The sequence below is a fragment of the Lissotriton helveticus genome, chromosome 2_2 (genome assembly GCF_964261635.1).
Source record: "Lissotriton helveticus chromosome 2_2, aLisHel1.1, whole genome shotgun sequence".
Classification (NCBI taxonomy): Eukaryota; Metazoa; Chordata; class Amphibia; order Caudata; family Salamandridae; genus Lissotriton; species Lissotriton helveticus.
The window spans coordinates 105,103,461-105,115,226 of record NC_136060.1 but is presented as its reverse complement, the minus strand read 5'-3'; the positions used below and the strand labels follow the sequence as shown (position 1 = coordinate 105,115,226).

Genomic DNA, 11,766 nt, shown 5'->3' with positions numbered 1-11,766 from the left:
CGCACAACTTGTGCTTGCAACGCTACATTTTTGCAGTATATTGCAATAAAATATTTTAACAAAAAATGGGTGCATTTCACTTGCAAAATAACACTAAGATAATTCTGAATACATGTTCACTTTCACAACAAGTAGCATGAAATCTTATGCGGTAAGCTTGAAATTTGTATTATTCACAGATATGTGTCTAATCTGTTTCTGAAGAATGCCTTACTTTCATATAAATTGCAATTAAATTGCTTTTGTTTGCTGCTTTTTGTCTTTTTTAGTCATAGAAATTTATAATGGAAACTTCTACAAGTGACGACCTTGATGACGATATTGCTGCTCAGTATGTGATTCAACAAAGTCTGTTGGATATTCACAAGAGAGACTCTATCACTAATACACTGGAAGCTAATAGGTAATGCATCATTGTGAGAGGTTCTGAATGTAGGTTACAGGGTTGTAAAACAATATGGTTTTCATTGTACAGGGTCCAAAGTAGACTCGTGAGGTTGGTAATGCTCTAGTACTAAGGATGTGATTGGTCAATTCCCCTGGGTGTGACCATATAGAACAAGTCGGTGAATAAAATTTAATTTATACATCTTAACATGGTGCCTTAAGTTACATTTCTAATAAAATTCTATGGTTCAGTTTGGTGTGTGACGATGTGTTTCATTCATGCTAACCAGCTCCTGAGATGTCTCAACGCTGTGTGATAAAACACTTCAAAAGCTTAGCATTGCATACGTACTAGATGCATTCAAAATCAATCAGTCAAAGCTATCCACGTGACGTTTTAGGTGTTGTCTACAGACAACATATGAAAAAGCATGAGGATATTTTCAATTAGTGAAGATGCAGTCTTTCTCTCTGAAAAATATGATTTAAAACAATCAATTTTCACAGTGATATACGACAAAAACTGCATAATAATTACTCATTGGAACAGTACATAGTACATTGTTTATAGAAATGGACAAGTAGTAACGCACACTGTTGTCCGGGGCAACATACACATTTTGTCACCAAATCAACGATTAGTCAACCTGTAAACGTACCGTTATGCTAAGGTTCATGGCCCCCCCTCCCATATTTTAGAGGTGCTGACTTGCATCAGAAACAGCCCCAGAGTTCTAACCCACCCTGGCAGGCACTATATTCCTGCCCGCTGCTGCGAAAGGGGGGATAAGTCAATTTACAGCAAACAACACTTAAGTGGCCCCCAGATGCCCCGTGGTCTGGACGCCAAAGATTGAGGCATAGCAAATAGTTCACTATTCTTATTACAGTATACCAGACTATTGAGCCTGAAAAATATTATGTAAATGGATATGTAACTTATGGCCGTGTGGGCTTCCTAAATCCCAATATAAAACAAGGTGGGCTTTCTTTAGCAAAACTATTCATTGACCGACTTATTTCAGTTTCCCTAGCTGACACTTATGGTAAACACAGTGTCATTTGGTCCCACCAATCCCCAATTGTGATTCACGCCATGTGGATCTCAAGGGCTGCAGATGGGCATTCAGTGTGAGACAGGGTGGGAAAAAAAGTGTTTCCATATTTTCATGAGAGATGGCATTGGTAATTGGGTAAGAACTCACACAAGTTTGACTCTGTTGCATTTACAAATAGTGTCAAAGCGTCCCCCCACTTGTTGACTTCTAAAATTGGGGAGAGGAGTTGGCCTAGCGGCTAGGGCGGTCAACCTCGAATCTGGGGAACTGGATTTGAGTCTCGGCAATGACGCTGAACATCCTGTGATTTTGGGGAAATCAGTTAATCTCCCCATGACTAACAAAAATTAATGTGTCCTCATGTAATGCAAATGGTGCTATGAAAAGAGCTCTGATACCCGATTCGGGTGAAGTTCATGCTATATAAAACTCTGTTAAAAAAATTAAAAGATCCCCTACAGTAAGTGGCCATAAATTGTGGAGCAAATGTTGGGGTATGCACTACGCCCCTCACATTATTTTCAGTGATGCACAGGAAGAACTTTCTTCACACTGAAAAATGTTTCACTGTGAAGGAAAAGGGGACAACTGCACCAAAGCGCATTTACCCTAATCCTGTGCATGGAGATTAGCCCTGAGAGGCGTTGCATGGTGAATGCCCCGGTTACTTACCGGTAATCTTCATTACTCCGAGTCCATATCTTCCTCGCCACAGTAATTACAAATGAGCCTTCGGCTCCACACAGAACTCCAAGTCTTAAAAAAAACAGCGCTCTAGTCTCCCCTCCCTCCTCCAAGATGGCCCCCAGTGGCTCCAGCCAATCCCATAAAGGGATACATAGACAGCAACACGTCCTGAAAAAACCAAGCCGCAGACATGAAGCCACCATCAGGGCCGGGAGGGAAGGGAAACTATACTGTGGCGAGGAAGACATGGACTCGGAGTAATGAAGATTACCGGTAAGTAACCGGGGCATTACCTCCTCGTCCTGTCTTCTTCGCCACAGTAATTACAAATGAGCCGATACCAAAGCAATCAGCTTCATGTAAGGAAAACAGACCACACCAATAGTGCAGCGAAAGACACATTTAATATACAGAGGCAGAGCAACAAAAAGTACAACCTCTCAAGGAACCCCCGCAGAAAGAACAGAAGAGGCAAAGGAAACAGAACCTCCACCCCCAACCTGAAGGCGGTAATGGGACATGAAGGTATGAGGGGATGACCAAGTAGCAGCCCTGCAAACATCCTCCGTGGACACCCCTTTGAAGGAAGCCCAAGACACCGCCACAGAACGGGTGGAACGACCCTGAACAGGAAGCGAGGGAACCTCAGAAACCGAAGCATACGCCAACAAAATGGCCTCCTTAATCCAACGACTGATCGTGGAAAGGGAGGATTTCAGGCCCTGACGTGACAAACCATAATTCACAAACACGTTGTCCACTTTACAAAAAGAAGAAGTGCGAGACAAATAAATCAGTAAGGCACGACGAACATCCAAGAGGTGCAAAAGGGACTCCTCAGCCGAGGAAGGATCAGGGCAAAGAACAGGAAGGCCCACCTCAGCAGAACGGTGAAAATAAGAATCCACTTTAGGAATAAACGTAGGATGAGGGCGCAAGACCACACGGTCCGACAAAACCAACAAAAATGGGGCAGAACGAAGGAAAGCACCCAATTCACCCATACGCCTGGCAGAAGCAATCGCCACCAGAAACACCACTTTGAGTGTCAAAAACCTCAAGTCCACCGACTCCAAGGGCTCGAAAGGAGCCAACTGCAATGAACGCAAAACCAAAGGAAGGTCCCAAGGAGGAGGACACATGATAGGACGGGGGCGTTGGAAAGAAAGAGACTTAAAAAGTCGAGCAACCAACGGTGAAATAGAAACCAAAGGCAGGACATGAAATGCCCGAATGGCGGCCCATTGAGCCCGAAGAGTCGAAATGGCCAATCCCAACACAAATCCATCATTCAGAAAATCCAGAATGCGAGCAGGATCCAAAGAATCCAACGAAAGCCCACGACCAACACACCAAGAAGCAAAATTATCCCAGTGCTTGGCGTAGGATTTAAGCGTAGAAGGACGCCGGGACTGTTGAATGACCCCAGCCACAGTCACAGAACAACCCTCACGTATCAGAGAACCCCTCTCAAGAGCCAGGCCCGCAGACCCAAGGAACGGAACACAGGCAGAGGAAGAAGAGGACCCATCAGAGGATACGGGACGAATGGCAAGGCCCACCCCGGAGACACAGCCAATTCCAACAGCAGCGAAAACCAAGGGCGACGCTTCCAACAAGGAGCAATCAGAAGCACCAACGACCCCTCCCGCTTGATCTTCTGCAACACGGCCGGAATCAGGGGAACAGGGGGAAACGCATACAACAGACCCTCCGGCCAAAGGAACGAAAGGGCGTCCACCCTCCAGGCATCCCGGCAAGGCATAATCGTGCAAAACAACGGATCTGGACATTGTCCTGGGAGGCAAACAGGTCCACAATCGGACAGCCAAACATCATCTGCAACTTCTTGAACATCCCACGCTTGAGGGACAAGGATCCCATGGAAGGAAACACCCGGCTCAGACAATCCGCCACAGAGTTCTCCGCACCAGGCAGGTAAATGGCAGACAGGGATGCTAGATGCACCTCCGCCCAAGAACAAATCCGCCGGGCCAGGCAACTGAGAGAGCGAACCCTGCACCCCCCTTGATGGTTCACATACGACATCACCACCTGATTGTCCGTCCGGATCTGTACATGGTGACCCCGAACAAGATCCGAGAAATCCAACAGACCCAGAAGGACGGCCTTCAACTCCTTGTAGTTGGAGGAACATGACAATACAGACTGAGGCCAAACCCCCTGAGTCGTCGAATCCCCCAGAGTAGCACCCCACCCCAGCAGGCTGGCATCGGTAGTGACCACGTGGGTGGGAACAACCAGAAAGGGGCGGCCCTTGGAGAGATGATCCTCGACCAGCCACCAACTCAGGGCCACTCGAATCTCTTCCGACATAGGAACCAAAACACTCATATCGAGGGAACAGGGGTCCCAATGCGATAAAATGTGGGACACCACCGGGTACATGAGGAGGCGAGCCCACGGCACCGTCATCAAAGACGCCGACATCAGACCCTGGACCCTCAACCACAGGCTCACTGGATGAGAGAGGCCCAACAACAGGGAACGAACTGCAGACATCAGGGACAGAATCCGGGGAGGGGGCAGGAACACCATCCCCAAATGAGTCTTGAACAGAGCCCCAATGAAAGTCAATTCTTGCGCAGGAACCAGGGAGGACTTCGGTACATTCACAAGGAAACCGTGATGCTCCAGGACATGGCACACTCTCCGGACATGCAACTCCGCCTTAGAAAGAGAAGAAGCAGAAATCAAAATGTCGTCCAGATAAGGAAAAACACAAATGCCCTCCCCATGTAAATGTCCAATAAGAGGAGCCAGAACCTTAGTAAAAATTCTGGGCGAAGAGCAGAGGCCAAAAGGTAATACCTGGAACTGATAATGACGACCCAGGATGCAGAAACGGAGAAACCTCTGAGAATCCGGGTGAACGGGCACATGCAGATAAGCATCCTTCAAGTCTATGGAGGCCAGAAAATCCCCCCGAGATATCAGAGGAAGGATCACCGGAAGGGAGACCATCTTGAAGGACTGGTGAGGCACAAACGTATTCACCCATTGCAGATCCATCACAGGTCGCAGATCCCCCGTGCGTTTCGTCACCAGAAAAAGGATGGAATAGACCCCCAACCCCACCTGATCCGTGGGCACAGGAATCACGGCCCCCTTTTGAATAAGGGACTCCACACCCTCCAAAAGAGCCATGCGTTTTAAAGCGTCTCTGGGACAAGGAGTGGACCTGAAAGAGTCTGGGGGAGTCCGGGAAAACCCAAGACGAACACCTTCCGACACCACTTGCAGCACCCATTGATCTGACACAGTCTCGCGCCAAGAATCCATGAAGTAAGTGAGGCGACCCCCAACCAGCCCGACACCAGGAGCGATCCAGTCAGGACTTGGAAGCGGGAGTGGAGGAGGAAGAGGCACCGGAGAACCGGGATTTATCAAAGGAAGGAGCACCCCGGCCACGCCCCCTTCCACGAAAGGGCTGACCAGCACGACCCCTCCGAGAAGGACCAAAAGCCCTCTGGGAACCAAAGGAACGGAAGCGACCAGGCCGCTCAGGAGCAAGCAGCTTTCGGTCCTCCGCCGTCTTCTTCACCATCTCATCCAAAGGCGCACCAAAAAGCTTAACCCCCGAAAAAGGGATCTTCATCAGGAGACTCTTCTGCACAGCATCCGCCTTCCAGGAGCGAAGCCATAATTGACGCCTGGCAGCCACAGATGACCCAGCCACAGAAGCAGCCGCCCCCAAGGAATCAAAAGACACATCCGAAAGGAGGCGCACCTGCTGCTCCATCATCGCCAGGGTAGAGGAGACATCCTCACCCTGGTCCAACAATTCCGACAGAGATTGAAAATCTTTAAGCAAGGATTGGATCGTGTAAGAAGAGTAGGCAGCCGCCCGAATGGAAAAGTTGGCAGCCGCAAAAGTGCGCTTCACAGCCCCATCAACCTTCCGATCAACAGGGTCAGCAGGAGAGGAATCCTCAGAAACCACAGACCCATGGGACGACATACTGGCCATCAACGAATCCACCTTGACAGAAGAAGGAAACTTGACCATAAAGTCCTGCAGAGGATACCGCTTATTCAGGAAACGAGGAAATGAACCCTTGTCCACATCCTTCCATTCAGTTTCCAACACCTTCATCACAGAAGAATGAATCGGCAAAGAATCAGGCTCAGGACGCTGATATTGCGAAAACAAGTCATCCTCCACAGGAACCACCGATTCAGGGAAAACCAAGTTCCGGCATATGTGACAAAGGACCTCCTTAAGGTCGGCCCCCTGCACAAAACGACCCTTGACATTAACTTCCTCCTCAGCGTCAGAATCAACAGCAGGAGCGTCATCAACACGCGCCCTTTTATCAGGAGGAACAGGAGCCCTGTCATGCAACGCAGCAGCAACAGCAGAATCGATCATTTTTTTGTAATAAAGCCATCGAAGGAACAGACATCCCCGAACCAGAGGCTTCCAAAGAATCAGGAACAGACACATCGGGAGAACCGCCCTCCATCACACCAGTGAAGAGCAAATGAAACAGCATTCGACAAAAACACACCTGAAACCATTAAATAGTCAACAGGTTGCTAAGGAACCACAGTACACACCCCTTGACACGCCCCCACAGGAAGCACAAAAATCCGTGAGAAACGCGAGCCAACCCTAAAGAGGCCCCGCCAACCATGGAGTCCAGAGGAATAACCCACGAGGAACCCAGCCAAGACCCCACGTGAGAGCCAAACGAACACCCGACCGCGAAGAGCCGCAGCCGGCGGACTCACGGACGGGAAGGGCAGAGGCACCGCCAAAGCCGGCCATCGCGCACGCAACATGCGTGCAAAACAAAAACGCCGCACCGGCAAACAAGGCGCCAGAGCAAGCGCCCGTCACAAGTCACAACACCCGACCGCGCGGAGTCCCACAAGCAGGACGCGCGGTCGGGAATGGGAAACACGCACCACACTCGCCCCCCGCTCAGCAGGAAAACCTAGGCACGGCCCATGCAGCGGGAACACAAAACGAACCCGCATGAACAAGCACACAAGTCCGCTCAGCAGGACACGGTGCTGGGCAATAGAAAGGGGGAAATAAACAAATTAAACCAAACAACTAACTTCCCCCCCAACCAAATACCAAGGCAAAAAGGGGCTGCTAAAGCAAGACCCCAGCCACACTCACCTGACCAGCAGGGGATACAGCACTCGGAGAAGTGCAGAAAAAAAGAACAGGACGTGTTGCTGTCTATGTATCCCTTTATGGGATTGGCTGGAGCCACTGGGGGCCATCTTGGAGGAGGGAGGGGAGACTAGAGCGCTGTTTTTTTTTAAGACTTGGAGTTCTGTGTGGAGCCGAAGGCTCATTTGTAATTACTGTGGCGAGGAAGACAGGACGAGGAGGTAATGTTGCTTGAGTATGTCTGAGGGCTCTGTCAATGAGGGAAATTCAGACATCATAGTAAAGCATAAGCCATGTTTACAACTGCTTAGATTTCTGCATGGTAGACATAGCTCCTTATAGAAGGAAAATTAAAATACAAATCTTGATGAAATAATGTGTTGTGTTGCTAGGTAATGTATTTACATGTTCGTGCACTCTCGTGCAGTCTTGTCTTATGGAGTGTATTTTCACGAAGTGTATTCCATGTTCTAGTATGGGTAGAGCAACAGATCTGTGGAGAGTGGACACTGGGATGAGTGTCCGTTCGTGGCTCCTCAGGAATAAAGGATTACACTCTTATTACTGTCTTGCGACTTCATTTCATAATGTTAATGAAATGAGGATGGTAGGTAACTGAAAGCTAGGGTTTGTGAGGGAAGGTAAATGAAACATTACAAGACAACAGCAGTTAAATCAACAATGAACATTATCGGCCACGACGAGTTGATTGTAAAGACTGTGCAAGACACATCAAACTTTGGTACTGTATAGGCACTGAAATGTTTCCAGTGCAAGCAGTTTGTATTGAAGGATTATTTCCTAGGGCGGTGGGAGGAGCCAGATTATTGAGACTAGTGCACCGTTTTTACCATGCGATCAAAGTCTCAAGCAAATTCTAAATATTGGTTTACGCCTAGTTCTCAGAGAAAACTTTTTTCTACGTCTATGTCTTTGCATAGTTTTTCCAATCTGGCTTGCAATAGTTTATCATGTGTGATATTTGGCAATGAAAATGGATGTGCTGTTTTCTCGTGAGTGACCTTTAAAAATGTTTTATTATCAATTTAAAAATCAGTGGGCAGAGAATCGACATGCAAGTTCACGAACTATGGTGAGTAATTTTAACATTCATGAGCAATACAAAAAGTTGCCCCCGGGGAAGGGGGGCTTAGTGCTGGATACGAAAAACTAGGTTTGTAATCAATGAAGGCTACCAGAAATGCAGAATAAGATCTAGTACTAGAAGGCCAAGGGTCAGTTTGAATAGTGAAGTAAGATATGAGGCAGGTGAACGTTGGAAGATTGAACCACGTTTGGGTAACAAATCACGGTCTTGTTCAATAACTTTAAGGCATAATGGGAGACGATGTTGCAGTATCCTTTCTTACTCAGTAGTAAAACATTGATGAGAGTTTGGCAAAGTGAAAGGCGAGGTGCACTTTATAGATTTTGAGTATGTTGTAGCAAGCAAAATTGGTGGCTAAGGTAATGAGGTTGGAAAGTCTTATTTCTCCGTCCATCACCATCCCCTTTTGTACCGCTTTGTTCGCCATAAGTTGGCAGGGTATGCTCAGACGTGAGTCCCTTGCTTCACTTTGCCACTGGATGCAAGCTATCCAGGCTGATGAGGGCTGAAAGCCCGAAACCGGTCCTTGGATGCTTGTTTCCAGTCCAGGGAGGACCTGGCTTGGCAGTTCGGGCTGGACTGTTCCAATGGGGCACAGGGTCAACGCTGATTTGCATATGGCTGGGTTCAAACTGGAAAGGCATGGTGAGCAAAAAAACGATGGATTTAGGCCCAGATCTCTGTACTGGGGTGAATGTATGACATTGTTCTGCATTCTGTCCATCACCTGTTGTTTTTGCATTTGTCAATACAGAGAGTTATGCAAGTATTATAAATAAACCACAGCATAATTAGTAGTGGACTCGGATCACCACCTCATACATATTAAAACTGAACATATAGAATATGGCAGTACAGTGTGGCAGAGTGGCCAAATATTAAGGTGTGGTATATACAAAAAGTGTATACAAAAATCTCTGTAAAAAAATGTAGTCAGACTACCATCATAATGAGGAGTGGCGGAAAGTGCAAGGGCATGTAAAGTGTGGTACCTGACACGTGTGATATAAACAATTCTGTATGACAGGGAGTCTAAAGGTGGTATGTGGAATTGCCAATATTAAAATCGGGTACGATTACCTCTCCCAAAGGATTTCAGTTCAGTTCAATAAGCTTTATTCGGTTAAGAAATATCAACCATAAAAGCAGGTATATATACACAATTGATAAAATCGAATGAAAAAAACATAAAATGCAGTCGCAAAAATTATTGACATTAAAAACAATATATAAATTCGAGCACAAATTGATCTTAGAAAGTTAAGCACAAAAAAATATTGAAGGTTCAATCACATTGTAATATCATTAACCCCTTCCATGCTGCCGTCGGCCATTGGCCGACGGCAGCACTACCTCGCTGGTGCTGCTGTCGGCCAATGGCTGACGCGGCCGCGCCCGTTTTTTAAAACGCCTGCACTGCCGCAAAAAAGCGGAAGCAGTCAACGGGTTAAAACACCATACTTTTCCAGGCGTAAATTGATTTTAAAATGTATGTAGCAGTATAAAAACAGATCTCGGGCTCTCTTAATGCATACAATAGACTCATAGCAGCATTAATACCAACTACATTGTTTTTCTTAAACAGTGGTTTGAGGTACAAATCGCATAAAAGTAAAAAGTGCAATGTGCTCTGTTTAGTGTGCCCATTACAAGGGCACGGGGACGCTGATCTCTGTTTCATAATAGGGAATTGTACTAGGTGATGAACAAGGCCAAGTTTCATCCTTGTTAAAACAAAGCGGTGGGATGGTCTTGTGACTAGTTAAATAGCCTTGAAAACCATCAATCCCAATATGCTGATGGTAAAGCTGGTATATGGGTTGCATCTCTACAGTTCTCAGCCTATTTTCCCTCTTATGGTACAAGAACTTGTTCTTATTCGCCTGTTTAGCCAATCCCACTACAACATTTGGGTTTTCCAAAATTGGCATATTGAATATGTCTCTATATACCATATCTATATATTTGAGCCAAGGGATCTTAAGGCAATTGTTTAATCGGAGGCAATCCTTAATAATAGTTTTTGTTAAGATGGTAGCCTCCTTTGCCCATATTCACTTCCACAATAATAGGGGTCTAAGTGCAATCAGATCCGACAAATATTTGAGCCCTACCTCATAATGAATCAGTTTGGTCGATGCTGTGGCAGGCAAACATAAAAGTTTTATTAAAAAAGAATTCTCCTCTATTTGCATACCTTGGCTAGGCTGATGACCCCAGACTCCTGCACCATATAATGCGATTGATGTGCATCTATCTTTATAGATATCGATCATATCTTTGATGCGGCGAACCCCAACTTAGATGCAAACCTAAAAACCCCATACACGCTTTTTGTCATTTTGGCCCGGACATTTGACATTTCATTCCCCCATTTGCCATTGCCAGAGAAACATAACCCCAAATAACAGAAAGTATCAATGTTCTGGATTTTCTTTCTGTCTATATAAAATTATTTAATATCCCTTGATTTGGGGCCACAGGCCATTGTGTTGGTTTTAGCCTTGTTAATCACGAGCTTTCTTCCATTAACAAAATTTGCAAACCCATCAATTAATCGCTGGAGGCCTCTCGGGGTTTGGGATAAAAGAACCGCGTCGTCTGCGTACAGCAGAATTGTTACTTCCTGACCCGCGACTTGGGGGGCATCCGCCTGAATCGTTTTGAGGACTGTGTCGACTTCATTAATAAATAGAGTAAAAAGCAGGGGTGCTAGGACACAGCCCTGGTGGATGCCACGTTTCACTTTAAAATTAGTTGTACACTCCCCCTTTGGCCGAACCATACTCTGGTCATTAATTTCTCATACAGCCTTGCTAAAAAGTAAATGATGGGCTCTGGGGCTCCTAGATTAAGCAGAACTTGCCAGAGTATATTGTGGTCCACAAGATCGAATGCGCTGCTAAGATCAGCGAAACATAAAAAGAGCCGCCCTTGCTTAGCTTGAGTATATTTACCAATCAAAAGTTCAAAATGTATAGATTGTTCAATCATGCCCAACCCCTTTCTAAAACCATATTGTGCTTGCGTCAGTATCCCATTTTCTGCGACCCACTCTTCCAATCTTACTAAAAGGACCCTACTCATGACCTTAACAGAAGAATCCAAAAGGGAAATCGGCCTGTAATTCTTTGCTTCTGATTTATTCCCCTTTTTAAAAATGGGAATAATAATGGATTCACCCCAAGTAATATGGGCTCCTTTGGTTACGGCTGCATTAAAAACCCTGGTAAGGATTGGGCCCCACAGATCCAACACAGTTTTATATATATCTATGGGTACCCCATCCGAGCCCTGTGCTTTACCCCCTTTGCTACTTCTAATACCCAGATCTACCTCTTCTAGAGTAATGTTTAGTGGAAGTTTGGCCATTTGCT

At 46.2% G+C, this 11,766-nt stretch overlaps 1 protein-coding gene across 1 annotated transcript in view; it reads left to right on the top strand.

Annotated features, from left to right (window-relative positions):
- The first annotated feature begins 279 nt into the window (after nucleotides 1–279).
- The window catches only part of LOC144821290 (dynein axonemal heavy chain 12-like), a 228,960-nt gene continuing 217,473 nt past the window's right edge, over nucleotides 280–11,766 (top strand). The window contains exon 1 of the mRNA XM_078678155.1: nucleotides 280–403. Coding sequence (XP_078534281.1) covers nucleotides 285–403 — 119 coding nt within the window. The 5' untranslated portion in view covers nucleotides 280–284. The remainder of the gene's footprint in view (nucleotides 404–11,766) is intronic.